A 22082-nucleotide genomic window follows, 5' to 3' on the forward strand; every position below is an offset into this window, starting at 1 on the left:
TTTAGAATCTAAGAATAGATCAACAAGTATTGATATTTGGAACAGCGCTGGCGTTGATCAGGTATATGATGAAACCGAGAAGTTCCCGTATAAATAGCATGCTTTGAGCGCATACCGATGCTCTGCTCTCACTGACACGCCACCGAGGGCCACAGGGCTGCAGTACAGAGAGCAGCTCTGCGTACAGTGTCAACACATCAGCATACATGATAATAGCACAACATGTACTCAACAGCTTCCTATAATAAATTGGTCTAATTTGCTGACTGAACAATCAATATACTTCAGATCCAGGCCTGCGTGTCAGCTAGAGAGAGCAACTGCATACATTCAGACTAGCGATGCTCGTCTGTAAGTTTTTGGTTGAGCTCAATCAGGCTGCTTAATGTGCCCTTGACATATGCACATAAACATACTCCTTTCTACAGATAAATCCAAATAAAAGGCTTTTCAGAACTAATGATGCAACTGTATTTAAACTACTAAGCAATACAAATGAGCTATACCGAGTGTCACTTCGAATTGAAGATTAAGGTTGTTGTTGAACTTGTGGCAGGCTGGCAACAGAACCATTGAGTTTGTACGTTAAAGCTTAACGATCTTCTACTTAGTATATTTCGAACTTAACGAAAGATGTACTAAATTAAGAGAACCAAGAGTACAGATATCCTGGCAGTAGACGATTGGAGAAGTACAGTTACCTGGTAAGCTGTCGAGTGTGTTCGCAAGCCAGTCCATGCCGGTAGTGAGGTAATAGATGGCCCTCTTGATGTCCTCCCAAACAGGACTTTGTTTAGACCAACTTGTAATGAGGGGGTCGAGCTGCTCCAATATGTTGCTAATTCTGTCAACAGGTTCAAATAGAACTTACATTATTTGACAAAGAATACAAACTTGGCCCTTTTAGATATTAAGATATGAGGCTTGTTTCACTTAAGGAGTTGAGCATATTCGGTGGGCAACTGGCTACATTTTGTTGTTTTGATATGTTCTATGACAATCTATAGATCTAAATCTCAGTGTTCGTCTGTACTCTGTCTGTCCGATCAAGTTATAGGAATGAAAAATCTACTCTGAACGATATTTGAACTTGGAATAATCAGTTCTGCAGACAGGCATTTATCCAGTACACAACGCTATTCAACTGGCTATACTATGGAATAAATTTTGCACATATTTATTACACCTGCCAGTGTTTCATGATTTCACTCTTACCACTTCAGCTTGTGGAGTGCATGAGGTCATACTAGAAAAAAACATGTGCCTATATGTGAAGTTAAATGCTTAAAATATTGCAAGACTATTGCAATCAGTATATATCTGTAGTAGGCACTGCAGCTGGTACATTATGAATTACATTGAAATAAACACAGTATACAGAAATGAACACAGTACACAGAAATGAACACAGTACACAGAAATAAATAAATACCCTCATTTAAGATTTAGAATATTAAATGTTGTATATGTTGATTAAAAGTAAATTTTCTTTGCAAAAACCTTTTTATTACCCGTGCAACACTGGGCATTCACCTAGTGTAGTATATAGCATTACAGTCATACTTCGACATCCGTCTGAGACTGAGCTCGTATGTCAATTTACTCGCATCTCAAGGCACTATTTTCTGCATAAAATATCTAAGTGCAAATTAATCCATTAGCATATTATGAAAAAACACCCAAACTGAATATGACGGTGAAAAAGCGTGTTTTTATTTGTTGTAATTCAGTACAAGCGCTAAAAAAGTAACAAGTACCAAGTTGTTATGGTCTGCAATAAAATGTAATATCACTATGTACACTACTTTGAGGCATTTTTACATTCGAGACAGACGTAGATAACGGTCATATGAGAGAGACTTGAGAGCAACTCATTTGGTACACTAAAAGTTTGTGGCCCCTCGTAATAGAAACTTTGAATTTAATTTGGATAAATTCAGCTTCTTAAACACACACTTAAAGATAAGTTTTAATCTTTCACTAAACTTACTTTAATTTTGTCATCTTACTTTTTAGTAAATGTTTTTGGTTAGCCAAATTCTATCTCTCATTCACTATAACTTTTAGCCAACCTTTTAAAAACTTTTTTCAAACTGATTTGAGGAGAAAAACTGAGTGATGCTATTCTCGAAAGCAGCCTCCTGTATACTTGACCATAAAGTGGCCATATAGTGACCCTCAAGAGCCAGCTCGTATCTCAAAGATTACTCATATCTCAAGGAAAAAACTTGCTCGAAAATGAGCTCATATCTCGAGTTTCTCACTTGTTGGGTCACTCGTATGTAGAGGTACAACTGTATTTGTTTTCATTTTTCTCCATATATCCAACAATTGTTGGTATGTAATGGTATGTAATGGCAGACATACCAGATTGTTCAGCAGTCACAAATATGGTAACTGTATCAGGTCTGCCTTTCCCTTAGCCGAACTAGATGTTTATACAAAGCTTAGACAATGTTAGACTTCTAACTTGCTTAAAAGAATCTATAGTAGATGATGGTAGTTTATATGGTGACTGATGGTAGTCTATGGTAGATGATGGTAGTCTATGGTAGATGATGGTAGTCTATGGTAGATGATGGTAGTCTATGGTAGATGATAGTAGTTTATGGTAGAGGATGGCAGTCTATGGTAGTTGATAGTAGTCTATGGTAGATGATGGTAGTCTATGGTAGAGGATGGTAGTCTATGGTAGATGATGGTAGTCTATGGTAGATGATGGTAGGCTATGGTAGATGATGGTAGTCTATGGTAACTGATGGCAGTCTATGGTAGTTGATAGTAGTCTATGGTAGATGATGGTAGTCTATGGTAGAGGATGGTAGTCTATGGTAGATGATGGTAGTCTATGGTAGATTCATATTCGCATAAGGGACAAAACTAATGGAGTCCTTGCACTAACATATTCGCATAAGGGACAAAACTAATGAAGTCCTTGCACTAACATATTCGCATAAGGGACAAAACTAATGGAGGCCTTGCACTAACATATTCGCATAAGGGACAAAACTAATGGAGTCCTTGCACTAACATATTCGCATAAGGGACAAAACTAATGGAGGCCTTGCACTAACTATTCGCATAAGGGACAAAACTAATGGAGTCCTTGCACTAACATATTCGCATAAGGGACAAAACTAATGGAGTCCTTGCACTAACATATTCGCATAAGGGACAAAACTAATGGAGGCCTTGCACTAACATATTCGCATAAGAGACAAAACTAATGGAGTCCTTGCACTAACATATTCGCATAAGGGACAAAACTAATGGAGTCCTTGCACTAACATATTCGCATAAGGGACAAAACTAATGGAGTCCTTGCACTAACATATTTGCATTAGGGACAAAACTAATGGAGTCCTTGCACTAACATATTCGCATAAGAGACAAAACTAATGGAGTCCTTGCACTAACATATTTGCATAAGGGACAAAACTAATGGAGTCCTTGCACTAACATATTCGCATAAGAGACAAAACTAATGGAGGCCTTGCACTAACATATTCGCATAAGGGACAAAACTAATGGAGTCCTTGCACTAACATATTCGCATAAGAGACAAAACTAATGGAGGCCTTGCACTAACATATTCGCATAAGGGACAAAACTAATGGAGTCCTTGCACTAACATATTCGCATAAGGGACAAAACTAATGGAGTCCTTGCACTAACATATTCGCATAAGAGACAAAACTAATGGAGTCCTTGCACTAACATATTCGCATAAGGGACAAAACTAATGGAGTCCTTGCACTAACATATTCGCATAAGGGACAAAACTAATGGAGTCCTTGCACTAACATATTCGCATAAGGGACAAAACTAATGGAGTCCTTGCACTAACATATTCGCATAAGGGACAAAACTAATGGAGGCCTTGCACTAACATATTCGCATAAGAGACAAAACTAATGGAGGCCTTGCACTAACATATTCGCATAAGGGACAAAACTAATGGAGTCCTTGCACTAACATATTCGCATAAGAGACAAAACTAATGGAGGCCTTGCACTAACATATTCGCATAAGGGACAAAACTAATGAAGGCCTTGCACTAACATATTCGCATAAGGGACAAAACTAATAGAGTCCTTGCACTAACATATTCGCATAAGGGACAAAACTAATGGAGTCCTTGCACTAACATATTCGCAGGAGGGACAAAACTAATGGAGTCCTTGCACTAACATATTCGCATAAGGGACAAAACTAATAGAGTCCTTGCACTAACATATTCGTATAAGGGACAAAACTAATGGAGGCCTTGCACTAACATATTCGCATGAGGGACAAAACTAATGGAGTCCTTGCACTAACATATTCGCATAAGGGACAAAACTAATAGAGTCCTTGCACTAACATATTCGCATAAGGGACAAAACTAATGGAGGCCTTGCACTAACATATTTGCATAAGGGACAAAACTAATGGAGGCCTTGCACTAACATATTCGCATAAGGGACAAAACTAATGGAGGCCTTGCACTAACACTTTGGCAAAAGCAACATCTCAATTTTGTTTTCATTGTTCAGAATAAAGCAAATTGCGCTTGCAAATTAATATCACGTGAGGTAAATGTGCTTGAGGTATAATTGCTCACATACCATATGCACATTTAGTTAAAGGTGGTGTGTCTCAACCAAGTTGATGCATTTTACAAAAATCATTACAGGGCAGACAACTTTACTTTCATCATGAGCAGCATTCTCGTGAAACATTTAAAGCTGTTTGACACGCGCACTCAGAGACTCAGAGACAGTAACACAAGTCAATGACACCTGCAGTCTTGTCGTTAGATCTATGTTTCTGATTACCAGCTTGAGCAACAAAACAATTTAAAGCTCGGTGCTGTGTATTATTATTACTATCTCATGTTACCGGTGGTTACGCAAGACTAGTGTTCATCACGAAAACCAATCTAATAATAGCAAATATAATTATGGGTGGTTTGTCCTTCCACCCCATTCCTTAGTTGTGCATTGCTCAAGAATGTGAGCTACCAATACGGGTAATAATATATCACCATCGCAATAGCTCAATGGTCTGCAAAAATTATATTACTTTGGTTTTGGATTTGTTTTTACTAAAATTATGAAAATATGAAAACAGTGCATGCACAATCTCCTATTCTGTACTAAAACTATGAAAACCACCCGTCTCATTTTCTAGGCCATCGCTATATACTCAATTATGAAATTCTTGTGTCATGCCAATTTTACTTGAAAAAAGAGAGATAAACTGTGTGCTGTCTGACATATTTTGCTGATTAAATAAACACAAGCTGAATTCAGCATCTATTTCATCATCAAAACAGATGACGGAAACTGACAATTCAAGGCGTATCGCTTTAGAGGTGAACTAAAAAGATGGAAGGATTTCAAACTGACAGTCTAGAGTACTGTTTGCATGCAGTGGTCAGCAACACTGCTGTTTGCGATTTAAAAATTTACTAAGCGTAAGAGTAAGAAAAACAGCTGCATACACTTTAGTATAACTTATTAGAGTAAATGTGTTAGTGACTCTGTGAACACTTAGTGAAATAGGCAGCTCTAGTCAACAGTGCAGGTGTGAATGAGGACACCCATTGATATTATGATAGATTTGGTCACTCAAATTAGGGCTAAGGATGGATGCAGTCACGCGCAAGTATGAATAGGATACTGTTGAATTATTAGTCCATATCGCCTTGCATACAAGGAATTAGTTTAATTTGTCATTTTCAAGGAGGTTTTCAATACTGCGTGCATTCCTGTCCTGTCTTTCCTTTATGTTTACAAAAAGGAGAACAATTGCTGAATGATTGCTACATACTGGTCAGGGCTGATGGGGAGCTGCTGGGCAGCCTTTCGAGCAAAGCTGAGCAGTTCGGTAGCAAACTCAAGTGCCTTCTGAAGACTGGGCAGCTGCTCAGTGAGGCCTTTGAAAGAAGACAGGGACCTGACCACATCAACCATGTGCTCCAGATCACTCAGCAGGTCGGACACGTTCGGAGTGAAAAGAGACATGAGTCTTTTTACCTGACATGAGACAAAAAGTGTTGTTATAACAAACTGCTGCACTTACCTTGACTAGTCTAGCGCGCAGAGACAGATATTGTAAGTCAACTTTTCAGAAAAAAATCTTTGTTAAAAGTGTGGAGAAAAATTAAGAGAAAGGTTGTAGAGTGAGAAGCGACCAAGTCTGTGGGAGGTGACGAGAGCTATAGCATATACATGTAGCATGAAAAAAAAATTTCAGGAAACTAAAAGAGTCAAAGAAGTATAAGCGGGCAAGGCCAATGAATGGTTACAGCACGGCATTCTAAAAGATTTTTTATATTATGCTCTATGGAACTACAGATCTGCAATGTTAAGGAGTAGTGAAGCTAGAATAGAGCTAACAGGGTCAGTAGGGTCAGCAGGGTTAACAGGGTCAGTAGGATCAACAGGGGTAGTAGGGTCAGTGGGGGTGGTAGGGTCAGTGAGTTAACAGGGCTAATAGGGTCAGTAGGGTCAATGGGGCTACTAGGGTCAGAAGGGATAACGAGGCTAGTAGGGTGACCAAGGTAATCTCAAAACTCTTATTAGGTTAAATAGGTCAACACCAAAAATGCACTAAGAAATAAGTAATTGATGGATATCAAACTACAGTTGAATCTCCCACACATGGCCACTTAATCTTCTGAATTTTCCAACATATGAAGTGGAATTCAAGCAAAATAATTTAAAAAATCAGGTGGGCAAAGGTTCTTAAAACATTGCAGTTTTGCAAAACATCCCAGTAAAACTTAAGCAAAAATAAAAAATTTTTAAGAACATTAAGAACATTCCTGGGTCAAAATTAAAATTAATTACTCTGCATATTTTATCACCATCTCTACTTCTCGGTCTAGATATCTCTAAGTCTACAATCTGGTTTATGGGTCTCTAAGATAAAGCAACAATACAAATACAAACTCTGTTGTATTGATTAGTATTTTTAAAATATTCTTTTAAACACAGTGTTACTTTTAAACTAAACATTTTACGTAACTCATATAATGCATTTTCCTGCTGAGTGTAATTGCCTACACGATTTGTGAAAGAATGACTATAAGTTGCTGGCTATGGAACAATTTGAATACATTACTATGTACACTAATGAGAATATTTACTCTGAAAAACAACAGCTTAGGAATACGTAGTGAATATTAAAACAATTCGACTTTGTATGTAATACAAAAATGAACAGCTAGCTTAGCCGAAACTGACCAATGAGAAGACAGCAGATGAATCGAGCTGCTCTTGCAGCAAGTCAACAAGGGAGGCTATTTGCTCCTCCCCCAGATTACAGATCTCTCGATTTATGTCCGCAAGGCTGGAGGTTGAGTTGAAAGGGAGGATAAGATAGTCTGTTAGTGGAGTGGAGGTGTTGTTCACATCACAGAGCTCACTTGTGATCCCTTGCAGGAGCTCTATTCCCTGGAGTTGACAAACAACAAAGAGGATGTCATCTAGTGAGGGGTGAAGTAGATATCAGACATGACCAAAGGAGCTAGTGATAACGGTCACCTTGGGTATATGAAGTTAATAAGGGGTCTTAGTTAAGTTAGCTGTAACAAAACTAATCCATTTAACTTACTCTATACATTTTAGAACCGATTATAGTAGATACAAGTTTAAATTATAATAGAAATAAGTTTAGAATATAGTAGACACAAGTTTAGATTATAGTAGACACAAGTTTAGCTTATAGTAGACGCAAGTTTAGATTATAGTAAATACAAGTTTAGATCATAGTAGGTACAAGTTTAGGCACCCGCTTTTAACTCTTCAGCCTATAAATTCTCGATAATGATATTTCCAGTACTATAGCTTCTTACACTCGGTATTGGGTCAAATTCTAAACAGACTTCATATCATAAAATCTTAGTCTCTTTAGTTTCTGTCTACAATCTTTATTTTATATACACTCGTGTACATCTACAATCTTTATTTTATATACACTCGTGTACATCTGCAATCTTTTACAATATATCTTCACAGAGACTGCATAAACACTGATTTTATTGTTAAAAGTGATACAAATAAACACATACATACAAATCTTCTGTCAGCCGGTTCCAACATTTTTTAGGCTTAGAATTAAAAAAAAAATTCTTTGCGCTTTCGTTTTACCTTATAAATGTTCATAACATATTACTAGCTCTACAGCTTTCGTATGAACACACACTTTACTCTATAAGCTATTACCACTCCAGCTACTACTACTATTACTTGGTTAAATGTAATTCTTCAGATGCTCAAAAACATGATTCTGACTGAAAAAGCTCTACCAGACTATGCAGTGTAATGATACATATATAAATGACATGTGAGTCATTTGCTATTTGAGTTAAAACCAGTGTTGGAGTATCTAGTGAAATGCTAAAACTTCAGTTGTACTCTTGAATGTGATTGGCTGCTTTATGTATTATTTGTGGTTGTTAGCAAGCTGTAGCTCTGCAACTTTTAAACAATATAACTTTTCTATTTGGTTTACTTACGAGGTTTACGTACATTTTTAGTATTTACTTATTTTTACATTTAAGCCAATGAAATCGCAAAAAGTAAACAATAAAACAACAAGTAAAGATTAACTAGCATGCTGTTCTGTTATATTCTAGAATATAAACTTATGAGCTATACGCTTCTCTGAGTGTACCGAGTTTCAGCCTTGCTTTAGGCAAACATTCCTATGGTATCTGATTAGCTAAAGTTTTCAAAGCTGATATTGGAATTAAAATGTCAAACACTGCATGCTCAATTAGTGAAATGCCTTCACGCCCAGCTTTTAAATACGCTGTGTAACAACAGAGTCTACATCCCTCAACAAGCAAAATTATTTCAAAGTATGAAGTACACTATTGTTCGTCGATTATGGACAAATTTTAGTTTTCACGAAACGCTCTTTCTCAACAATTTATATTTTGTATTTGATTGTTTGGCAACGTTGCAGAATTGCTCACCTACAATATAGCAAGCTGAAGTTAGAAAACTGCGCGCAACTTTCTCCAACAAACTAGCAGTACCTTGATAAGTTGGCGTGCCCAACACTAACACTTTAAAACGTATTAAGTGACTTGAGGCTGCACACAAGTTAAACCTTTGTCTTTTATGGCTTAACTTCACAAATACAACAATCCTGGTTGACATGTTCAAACTGTAATATCATTTCTAATTCTTTGGTAATAGAATTTTTAGTCAAGATTTCATGCGAGTGTTATGCTGAATAACATTCTCCATTTAAAGTGGCTTCTTACAAAGCAACCTTGGCTCTGGTTTAGCCGAGATTTAACAGCCTAGCAGACCTTGGTGAGGTTGATGTTGGAGTTCATAATGGTATCCACCAACTCTGCATCTAGCCCATACGTGTCTATCAGCTCCTCACGCAGAAGGTTGGCATCTTTGAAAAGGTTTTTGGCGAGCAGGTCATCAGTAACATCTAAAGTGGAATAACGAACTTAGTGATTATTAGACAGTTCCTTGTTTATTTTTTATAGTTCATTTTAATAGTTTTCCATATGAGCCATGACAACTATTGCTGCATGACAAATGCCCAATTTCAAAAAATATATTCAGCTAAGGTTTTATATACTCTTAAAAATCATGAGTCGCTTGCTTATGCATTAGTTATTTTCTCAGGCATCAGCCGCTAGTTTATGAAATCACAAATCATTACTTTAATAGGCCAATTGTAGTGTGAAATTTTGCTATTCCGTAATCTGATTGATCGAGAAACTACATATAACTTCACAACTCGTGCGGCCTGTATCTAACATTGGTAGGGACTGGTTGCAGCTAGTCTCCTTCTTGTTCCCTGTCTGAATCAAACAGTGGCTATAGCAACATTTTATTTATATTACTCACTCAAAAATTCCTGAATCTCAGGGTTCTCTGTGAAAACCACAGACAGTTGCTCTAAGGCGGGCATGGTCTGCACAAGGCCTGCGTTCAAAGCTGAGAAAAGAGGACGATTCTCATATAGAACATCCTCGACCTGTTTTAGAGCTGTTGTTCTCTCTCTACAACACAAATATATCTTAGCCAACTTTGCTGATAATTTAGTTTTAGCTGTTAATCTAAACTACAAGTAAAAATAAGCATTGATATGCTGTTACAACTTTTACTATAGTAGGAGCCATATCCGTCTCTCCAAAGTCATGGTTGGGGGCTGGAAAAAAGAATTGCATGGTATGAGATTCAAACACCCAACCTTTAGCTGGTTCATCAACACTCTAGCAAATTGCAGAATAATTGCCCATATGATCAGCACACCTGCGGTCTTTCTCTCAGCACACTAGACTGTCAGGGTACTAATACTAATACAGACTGTAACAGTTTGAGAAGGGAGTTATCTAATCATTCGGTATGAAATAGATAAGCGTTACTCAAATTCGTAAACATTAATGCTACAGCTGGTAAGCAGCATCAATTACTCAGGAACAGGTGATGTCTCTCACTGCTTTGTAACGATAGCTTAAGTGATTGTCAGTGATTCAGCAATGCTAAACTATGGCGACTCAATATTTGTACCGAGAATAACCAGGTAAAACAGAAACCCTTTTTAAAATACAAGCAAAAAAATGCTGCACTGAACAAAACTTTTAGTATTTATTGAATTAATAACAAAATTTATTCATATTTATAACTTATCATCTTTGACGCTTCTACACTCTACGCATTACGTAGGAAGATAACACATTTACCCTTGAGCAAAACAAAACTTGAGAGTGAGCAACTTGCAAATGTTTACCTATTAAAATACATGAATGCAAATGTTCTTATATATAATTTGCTATGGCCTGCATTAAAAGACTAAATATTGATTATTTTGGAAATTGTGGTTGTTTAGAGTTAAAACCATACATAACAATAATTATTAATATCAGATGATAAGAACAGGAAAACATCTACTTGAAGCAAGAAACGTTCCATTAACTTTGAGACAGTACTAGCAAAGGCGATCATCTGTCAAAAGAGTGTTTGTATTACATCGGACAAAAAGGAAACATGCCGATGTTAACCCTGAGAGCTTTTACAATGCTGCAGCCTATAAAAGGGTACTTCATGGCTTCTACCCTATTGAGATGGCTACAACAACTTTAAGCAGTCAGCAGATAAATTTTAGTAACTTCATAAGTTATTATAGTCATAATTCCTTCCGACAATGTCGCACCTTTGCTATTCTAATGTTATACAGAGTTCTACACTATGTTAACAGGGGTGCGACATGGTTGGAGGGAATATGAAGCTAAACCAGTTACACATATTTGCTAGTATCATATATACGGCTTTCACGGGGCAATAAACTGGCCTTTTGAATGCTGGAGTGTATTAATGTTTATTCATTGATTCATCTTGTTGAATTGAATAGGGAATTCTACGTACTGGTAGAATATAGGCTCATACATACTGCTAGGGCTGAGCAAACAATAACATTAGAAAAGAACTCAGTAGTTCCTAGTACATAGTGTTGATCAATTTTTTTGTATTGTCCGATCGATGCTTTGCGTAGGCATCAGCGCGTGAGAGCAAATGTGTTTGTCACGTTATAATAAGTAGGCTATGAGCTAAGCAGCTTGCGAAGAAAAGGTGTTTGCGTGTCATACGCTGTCATATATTTGTATAGTTAGAATAACGCATAGCAACTCACCAATAGTCAACTAGATATACAATAATGGGTGCCGAGTTCAAAGCTCAGAATTGCAGAGCAAAGGTTCTGGCTATTCACGGAGAGATAATTTTACATACTCATCATCATATTCTGGTTTACGACAGTCAAACCAAACCAACATTTTCATTCCTTGGTTTCTCTTATATGTGACAGTATGCTCAAATGCAGCCAGCTATGAATTTATCCTGCTGTTGACGCAGTAGCTCATATGAGCACATAGAACACAAAATTAGTGCAGCAAAATACATTCAAAGTTTTATTTGTATGATATTTGATAAAATTTGATAAAATTGCAAACGCTGTAGCGAAGTAATAGTAACAAAACTGTAGGCTTTCAAAATATTCCAGTAGTAATATTATACGGCTCATCGATGCATACCCGAAGATCATTTTTCAGTAATCATGTACTTATATCAGTAGATAGATTTGTTATGTCGCCTATCACCCGGTTTATCCTCTATAAAACAGATTTTTTAGCTAGCAGCAATATCTGTGCAGCAATATCTGTGCAGTACTATTGATAGTATGCAAGGCAGAAATTGAAAAATTAGTTCACAGAATTATTTCGGATTAAACAACAGTTCTCTTTTGCATCACCGTTTTTGAAAATATGACAACTCTGTCATTGTTACACTTTTTGGACACAATGATATAATGCTTGTTTTTGAGACATATATATCTACATGTATATTACACGTAGATCATTGGAACAGTCTTCTGAAACGATATAGGCCTAAGTTTGCAAGTGAATATGGTATTGGCCGCTTGAAAAGAAAAAAAATTTTGTTTTTGACAAAATTATGTCTATTATGTATATGCAACTAGATTACGTCATTGTCTGAGATGATGCTGTCGCAATAGTAGATTCAGCTCATCAAAAAACATGACTGCTTAATACAGAAGCACCGTATTTCACATGACAGGACTAATACTAGGGTAAGTTGAGGAAGATTTATTCTTGCCCTACAAGTTGGTGACAGTTTGACTTAAACAGCAGGTATATAATTTAAATTGAACTGATAGCAAGTTTTGTACTAAGTTACGATTGAGCAAGCTACCCTAGTAATGGACACCTGCTCAGTGTGTCTATTGACATGTGCTGGAGCTCTGAGTGTTAAAGTTAATCCGTTGTTATTACTTTCGCTAAAAATGTCAAACCATTTTCTGCTTTCCAACTATTCGCGGTGTATTCTTGGCATAGGAACAAATATCATGTGATAGAGCAAGCCTAGCAACTCATTCTATCTATCCACACATTGCCCACTACTCACTTGAGCTTTGCTGTAGTAGCCTTGTCTCCATCCATGCACTTAGGCTTAGCATCCAGGTTGCAGGCATAAGATTGTACGAAAGGAAATACTCCGGAGCTTGGCATGGCTCGAGGTTCATATTTGCCTAGAAATCATCAAACGAACTATCACATGATTTGAATTCATACAGAAGCATTCTTGGCATGTGCTTAGCTCTACGGAACTTTCCAGAACATTAAATAAGAAGAGAAAATGGGCAGTTCTGTTGACAATGTGCAGGTTCTTTATATAAAAACTGTGTTGATTGAGTAGACAACTCTATTTTAATCCAGAGTTTTTTACTCATTAATAGATTTACCATTTTACCTGCGCACAAGCAGCAACAAAGGCATTTTACCTGCGCACAAGAAGCAACATAAGTTAAATAGAGCGTCTCATTATTATATCAGCTAACTGCTAGTATATGCAAAATGGTATATACCAGCTGTTAGCGGATATAGCAGCTATAACTGCTATATAGCATCATAGCATTATGGCTTATATATAGCTGCTATATCATTATAGTAGTTAACCATAGATATATATATATACCTATAGGTATATATATCTATGTATATCTATATGTATATATATATGTATATCTATATGTATATGTATATATATCTATGTAGTTAACTAACTAAACAACTACTATGGGTAACTAAAAACTAATGCTTCGGGCATTAAACTCTTAATTACTGAAGTGATTATCGGTTATACAAGGCATTTAAAAAACAATGTTTGTGATAGCTTGTTAGTCATGAGAAAAATTAATCTCACCATAAATATAACATATGTGTTGCCATTCCAGATAATCCTCTGGCTATGCTTGGCTGAGGAATTTAAATCTTTTCAACTGTTCAAGTGCAACAGTTTAGAGCTATTGTCGGAGAGTGAAAGTCATCAGACTCTAGTAGTTGTATTTTTGTAGTTTATTAAACTTATTTAAATATTATAAAAATAAGGCATTCAATATCTCATATTTTTAACTGCATTGGGAACATGGAAATACATGTAGCATAATTTTTTAATTGTTTGCTATTTACCCATATTTGAAGTGTTGTACATTCAATAGTTCAAATATGTACACAAACAGCAGACTGAGAGAGAATCTATAATTGGGTTTGGCCCAAGTCCAAGCATAAAGCAATTATTGCGCAAATTCACAAAAAGTGATTGTGCCACACGTCTCTTCAGAGAATAGACTGAGCTTTACCAAGCATGCTTGATGTTTAAACCATTTTTTTAGGCCAACAGCGACTAGTTCAGCTTCAACGCACACATGGGTATATAAGTTGATATTGGACTATGTAAATTCCTCTCCATTGTTTACATGTACAAGTAGGTAATCGTAATCCCTTGGGCAACTTATATGACCTCAGTGAGAGCGTGAGAATTTGTTTTGTAAAACACCTTGGATGTCCTAAATCTTAATTATTTTTAGTCGACAAGATTGTGTAAGCAGGGCCAAGTAGAAGAGCCGCTGTCTGGCAGCACTGGCAAACAACAATTAAATGAAATTCCAAGTCAAATTTAATTCGAAAACCAGATAAGAGGAAACAAACAGCTTATTGGCTGTTAGTTACTAATCTATTTCACACATAAAAATTCATGTAACAGCTTCAATGGCACCAAACTTCAAAAAATATAATTTTATTAACTGAAAGTGCAGTACACCGTCTTGTCATAATGTTACACAATCACCTATACAGATTGAGAAGCAATAAATAGATTAGACAGGGATGCCACACACCCTATGAATCCGGTTTTATCTGCAATTGGCAGAGCAGCAGCAATGAGCAGTGATTCACGAATCTCAATCGTGTTTCTTATTATTGACCGAAAGCCTCTCCTTGAAAGCTTTTGAATAAATAGAATAATCCTAACGCAATAGGTTGGTGAATCAGAGAGAAGCTTACACTAGGTAAACATTGATATAATGCACAATGTAATAAGTTATTTTTTCTCTACTTACAGTCCTTGATGTTGGTTATAGGATAAAAGCTTCTCATGGACACGATGATAATAAGCAGCACAACTGGCCAGCCTAACTCGAGCAGTGTTATTCCCTACAATACAAACGCTCGCTCAAACATTTATCAGAAATCAACACTTTATTCACCTTGACATCGCAAATGTTTTTCTCATCAAACCTGGCATACCAGAGAATGCTTTTACAGTTCTTAAAAGCCAGTTCCATTTCAGCTTCTAAATTTGCCAATATCCTCTATTAGCCTCTATACCCTTTGAATAGGCCGGGTGAGCTACTACCACCTGGTACTGATGTGGAGTACTGAGTCTGAGGTTCATTAGCACATACTTTTTGATAAATATTCATTTTACACCTCTAGTCAGCCTTTAAAAACTGACAATTAGCATTTCAAACCACAAAGATATTCCTTCAAAAAGAGCAGTAGGAAAAGCTCTCCCCGCTAAACTGTTGTTTGAACAATAGATGAGAAAATATGCTACAGTTACTGCCAAGCGCATTCGCACCTTAGTAGGGATGCTAAGCATGTTTGTGTGACGTGTGTGGACAAAATATTTGTGTGTGGACAGTCATTTTTGAGCTTATGAGCGCTGATAAAGTTGGGGTTATCCTTTCCATGCCACTTTCAACGATTATGTGATTGACATAATAATCTCTCTATCGTATAGAGAATGACTTCTGAATCAAACAGAACATTTTTATATTCACTAAAGCGTCTGTTATACAGCCAATGTAGCCTACAGACATTTAAATTGTTGAAGATATCAGGGCACATTTTTGCTGATATTTTGTACATGCATATAAATACTCCCTGCAAATGAGGTATTCGGCACCTAGTTCCCTGGTAACATTGTGTACCTGGATTATTGTAAAATCTATCATGATAGTTTTTACAATTTGGAGGTACCAAATTATATTCCAAACACAATTTGTGTACCCTACATTACATGACAGCAATATTTTATGCTACAAAAATGTTGCATCCGTTCCAGTGATTATCGGTCAGAAGCAAAAGCCATACTTACATTAAATGTTGATTTTGTAATCGATATAAATCACAGAGCTGAGTATACAAATAACAAAAACAACAACCACTGCTAAATGTGCTCAGGTTTGTTAGAATAGAATACAGAACTTCTGTAGCAATCTAAAAGTTTTGCCTCTCCCTCCATAGTAATAAGTCGCTGATATGTTATTTGCTTTTGTGATTGCATATGACTTCAGAGATCCTGTTCGATTTTCAGCACGTCAGTTGCTATCAACATTTCTGTGTTACAGATATGATTTTTCTAACAGTTAATATAAAATGTAATTTTACCAACTTTAGCAAATGCTACATGTGCTATAAACCTAACTCATATAAGAATTTATAAATTATTATGCCATTCCACTATCTTTTCCATTATTTTGCTGCAGCCATATCAACCGTATTGCTAACTATCCACTAGACCAGAGGTTCCCAATTAGGTTCGCTGGATTCCCCCCTTCCAGACTATAAAAACTCTATTCCCTCTAATTCTATCAGACTTCGCTTTGCTTTCAATCTGCATACTTCTTCATATTTGGTCATTTCTGCATTCCACAGGACCAAATATTAAGTATCACAGCATTTAGTAGTTTAAATATCTGTATAAAGCTCTGGTCAGCATCTTATTGGTGAAAAGTGGAAAATCTCCAAAGTTATAGAAAGTATGATGAAACTATGAATGAAAAGACAGTACACAATGTAATAAGCACCCAGTTTATTAACAACAAACAACAATATGCAGCATGTAACTATTATGCACAGCTTTGCAAATACATTGTATCAGCAAAAATTTATAAATGAAGGCCAGAATTCCTTCCTGAAAATCGAAATTTCTCCCCTTGGGGGAAATTCTCCACCATTTGGGAACCACTGCACTAGACGAACATCGACTTACCAATGACACAGGTAAATTTAGTCTTGGGTACATGCGCTTTTACTTACCCATCGACGCCTGCGTTCGATGAGGTTCTGTTTAAGCAGAAGCCCAATTTGTTTCGCAATTCCCATAGTGCTGTGCGCAGGAAAGAGCTTTGTACGCTGTATACAGTATGTATCAGGATAGCATCTTACTCATCTGCAATACATACCAAAATTGTTGCAAAATTGTTACGTCAAGCCTACAGTAATAGTCAAGCTTAGAGTAATAGTTACATAGAAAATCATGTTGACAAGTTGAAGACTTGTTTAGCGGGTAGTTGAATTATTTATAGTTTGGCAAGCTGTAAACATGTGAGGGCGCGTGTAGCTGTTGTTCAGCTTATTATCAAGTGAAATGCTTTTGCCATGTGAAGCTTATTGTGAAATATAAGATGCAAGATGAAACAAAGTTACTGAATTACATAGTTCATGAGGCATATTCACTAATATTAAAATGACAAAATATAAATATTTGCGCCATCAAGTGGTTATACCCAATAAGTTAATAAACCACATGGTGAAATGGCGTGCAATATGTTTCCATTTCGCTAGTTTTATGTTATTTTACATTTAATTGTTTGACGTGCAAGTGCCAGACCTTTGAATAAACTCAACATAAAGATCAGCTAAATATATGCTGTTATCTTGTTTAGAGTTGCCTAGCTTAAAATACATAAACTTGTCGATGAATGACAGGAATTTCGGCAAACTGAAGTATGACTAGTATCACTTTAGACCACGTTGTACCTGCTGCGCTTGCACTACTAGAGTACATTTTAGAAATACCAGACCTCAAAAACTTGGTCTGCATTGATTATGATGAAAGTTGAAAGCTATTCCTTATAACAATGAGTAAAAGACTCATTGAATACTCCATTGTGACTCGGGCGTTCAACCCTTCATGGGTTAGTGCAGTGATCACACGTTCAATTCACGCCTGCAGGGGTGATCATAATCACGAGATAACATAGTAATTTTTTTCCTCATTCTGGTTATTTATGGCATAAACTCACTTTCTTTGTTATCTTAGACTTTACATACTGTACATATTTGAGAAGCAGTTCTGTAAACACCCAACCACATCTGCTACCAATATTACTCTTAAGAAATATAATCTATTTATTTATTAGACAACCATTTCATCCTATCATGTGATTGACAATGGCTGGTCAACTAAATATTAAGAAGCTACTAATGCTTCTCAACCCATCAACTTACGTTCACATAGTTACATGTATACATTTGTTCAAAAGCTCTGTTAAGTTTGATCAATTTAGTTGATCAATAAAAATTCTGTTTTTATTTGATTTTTTGCCATAATATGCTAACCGCTATGTTACTCCAAAGCAGGATAAAAAAATAGATATCAGTTACATTTATAATATTAAGTCATATTTAATAATATTTAAGTGTAGAACATCCTTAGCCCTCATTGATGTGCATATTGCCCATCTAATAAATACTTAGCAAGCCATGCATTAATAACAAATATGGTTATTTTAAGCAGCCTATTTTAAACACTCTGTGGTTAGTAGTACATAGTGTTAACGATCTTTTTGTATTGTCCGATTGATGCTTTGTATTATGGGCATCAGCGCGTGAGAGCGAGCGTGTTTGTCGCGTTATAATAAGTAGGCTATGAGCTGAGCAGCTTATGAAGAAAATATCACGAGCTGCTTAGTGGCCAATAATTTCAATCTACACTCTCACAAACTATCATTAAACTATCACTACTGTATGGTCAAACTACTCACTATTATGGTCCCAGATATTTTTTCACAAATTATGCTTTGATAGTACATTAATTAACCTTTAACCTTTCCTCTTCAGTTTCTAAAGTAAGTGCTACAATCGCTCTACATATTAAATATTTCTATGAGTAGCATCAGGCAAAACATTCATATTGCAAATAATGTCATAAAGAACGTTAAGCTTTGATATCTATTTTTAGCAAACTATATTTTCACCCAACTAGCTAAGATGTGCAGTTGTTGGTGTAAGTGACAGCTAATCTAACTGTTCTTTAATCATCAACTTCTCATCCAAAAAGTGCAAGAAATTAGCTAGAGAATTGCAAACATATAAAATATATGAAGACTATTACCTCCTACCTTGTCACCCAAATAAGTCCACACGCTATGAAAAGTCGGGTTTTATAGTAATTTACTTACCTTTAGAGTAAGTAGCAAAGCAATGCATACACCATGTGATCCACCCAACCTAAGCTTGTCAGCATTTTATCAAGCCACACCCACGGCACAGCAAGCTCAGCCAGTGCAAACATTAAAAGCAAACATTACGGACCGACTGCTCCCTAGTTAAGTGGCCCTTGTAACTTAATAAATACAGCCTTCACCATAACTTTTTTCTATCAGAATAGCAATAAAAATGTTACATGATTTTGTTGTAACTTGTATACAGTGATAGCTTTCGCTGCCTTATTTGTTGCACAAGGAACTTTGTTAATCAACTCAGTTATTTCAACAGCGGTAACTATGAATGGAGTCTGAAAGCCTCTAAAAACCTGAAACAAACAGCTTTTGAAAAAAATTTCTAAGAGTTTTCTACATGTTTGTGATTTTCTGCCTTCAAAGGAAACCTTTAATCTTGTTTGCTAATCCCGTGTGACAGTCTCTAATAACCGACAACACATCAAGAAATGCGTTTTAAAAGCTTATTGATTAATAATTTTAATAGAAAGCGTTGAAGAGTACCAATAGAGCGGCGAGACTAACCTGTCAGTGAATAAGCAGTGGTAGGGCTCGGTTACGTGTGCCAAATGATTGCACACTCGTTGTGCCTATCCAATTGAATGGCTCACGCGCCTCTTTACAAACTGAAAGGGCAAAGTTGACAAACAGAGATAATGCCAAAGCTTGGTTTTTCATGCAATATTATCATGATTTTTTCGCCTCTGATTAGCATGACAATAAATTATGTATCGGTTATGCATTTCACTCGCGTCATGTACTATGTGTTGGTAGTGTTTCATTTACCAATTTCAAACTATTATCTTAATATCATGACATTGGCAATGCGATTATAGTATGTACAGTGAATTAAAATTGCTAGCAAACTTGTATATCTACCTGTAGCTGATTCTCGACAGAATGACAGTATGAAACTAGGGTTAGTTTGCAGGCAAGCGTACGACTGCAATGAATACAATTTGTATATGTGTCTCCGTGTATACATGCATGCACACATACATGTATGCATACATGCATGCGTGTTTGTATGTTTAAACCATTTAATAAAGGATACAATTGCATAGCAAGTTGCCAGGTAGGGAAAAGTACTTTATCATCATGGTAAGAACTGTGAAGAATGAAACTGAGAATGACGAGTATAGAGTCACCGCCTCAGGGAGTGTGTTCACAGAAGGAGCACGTTTGGGGGATTTTGACACATAGACATCCATGAATAGATCTACTTGTTAGCAACTTGATGCAAAAGCACGAACATCACACATACAGGTTCTAAGTCATCATATTCACTGACTCTAAATAACTACTTCTTGCTGCCTGAGTTTTAACTTGTATTTGGTTTTTATACGTTTAAACTTGTATTAGGTGAATGCCCGGTGTTGCCCGAGTAATAAAAAAGTTTTGGGACACAAAATTTATCTTTATTTAATATCTACAATATTTATCATTCTAACTTTTAAATTTCATATCATGAGAAAAGTGTTTTGTACAGTTCATATAAATTAAGAGAAAAATAAAACTGTAAAGGTGTTTTAGGTGTTGAAGGTGAAATAATTAGTAAGTAAGTTAGTCTGTTTAGTTACGATGCTTACAATGAAAAATGATTTGATACTGATACAATTATTATGAACTGAGAAAACAAAATTAAAATAATGAATATGTTGAATTAATGATACAAAAATGACATAGGAGACAGTATAGTGTGTGTATAAAAAAGTTACTGTTGCAACCAAAACTATCCATCCAACCTTTGAATATGATGATACTGGTACAAACATAAAAATGAGATATCGGACGGTTTTTGTCGGATGCTTTGTCTGATCGGAGGAAGAGAATCTAGATGCAATTCCACTTAAGATAATACGACAGTTCACATGTAAACGATTTACATTTAATAGTTCTTAGCGATCGTCATGAGGAAGAACCGGAAATTGAAGCTGGCAATGAGATATTTGAAATTGAGACGTCACATTTGAAATTTACAAATAAAAAAATAAGTAATGAGTTTTGAAATAGCCTCTAAAAAGTAATTTTTAAATCAAGTTACTTTTTAAAAGCCTAAAAGTTAACTAATAAAGTAACTTGAAACTTCCCGAGAAAGTTAAATTTCTATTAAAAAAATCCTCGTGTCTTGGGCCAGCTTAACACTCTTACCGTATCAGTCAATAGTGCTGGTTATTAACCCCACGCAATCACTCAAAGTGTGGATATCTTAACCAGTGTAACGATTATTTGTCCATTGAATTGGCAAACTGAACTTTACAGTTAAGTTTGCCGCCGCTAGATCTGTAGGTCCCAAGAGCAAATGCAGCGTCGTTTGAATTTTTTGTTGCTAGATTTTAATTGCTATAACTGGACAGGGTTTTACAAAAAGACAAACACTGAGATTCATATAGATGAAGATTAAAAGCTCATCATTCGTTTCATTTTGTCCCAACTTTTCGCTTCAGATTTCAAAGGCATACATACTAAACCATGGGCTAACCATGAGAACATGAGGACAATCTTGAGAAGGGCTGAGGGTGTAACTAGAGAAGAGAGAATAAGGGTGAAGCAATGAAGTGATACGGAGAAATTGGACTGAGCTGATAAAGACCCATAGCTATACAAAGCTCAATGATCGCCTCTGCAAAAACAAGAAGACAGCAGAGAACATGCAGGAGGGAGAAAAGAACAGATTGAATTGGAGCCGTAGATAAAGAAACTAGTAGTTGGTTGGTGGGCACCGGCAGCATTTTTCTAGCCTTGGCTAAATTCCAGTACGCACTTTAAAATTGATCTCTCCATCAAGTTAGTAAGACTTCTTGCATGGGAAAGTTTGCTCCACTTGCATTAGACTTGACATATGAGTTAGATTTGACTTGTGTGTGTTAGACTTGAAGTGCGTAAGTTAAACTTGACATGGGCAAGTCATGAAGTTGTGTCAAGGCTTGCTGTAATGAGTAAAGTCCTGCACATATCTACCCAAAAAAAAC

General features: G+C 36.2%; 1 protein-coding gene across 1 annotated transcript; it reads right to left on the minus strand.

Moving 5' to 3' along the window:
• Positions 1-19: 19 nt before the first annotated feature.
• LOC137393860 (phospholipid-transporting ATPase ABCA1-like) lies at positions 20-19671 on the minus strand. Its single transcript, XM_068080570.1, has 10 exons — positions 19636-19671; positions 16925-17057; positions 14941-15034; positions 12948-13071; positions 9870-10024; positions 9311-9444; positions 7233-7442; positions 5815-6020; positions 702-844; positions 20-177 (listed from the first exon to the last, which is right to left on the minus strand). Exons 2-10 carry the CDS (start codon positions 16988-16990, stop codon positions 20-22), a joined length of 1290 nt encoding a protein of 429 aa, XP_067936671.1. The 5' UTR covers positions 16991-17057; positions 19636-19671.
• Between the last annotated feature and the right edge of the window lie 2411 nt (positions 19672-22082).

The sequence above is a fragment of the Watersipora subatra genome, chromosome 4 (genome assembly GCF_963576615.1).
Source record: "Watersipora subatra chromosome 4, tzWatSuba1.1, whole genome shotgun sequence".
NCBI lineage: Eukaryota > Metazoa > Bryozoa > Gymnolaemata > Cheilostomatida > Watersiporidae > Watersipora > Watersipora subatra.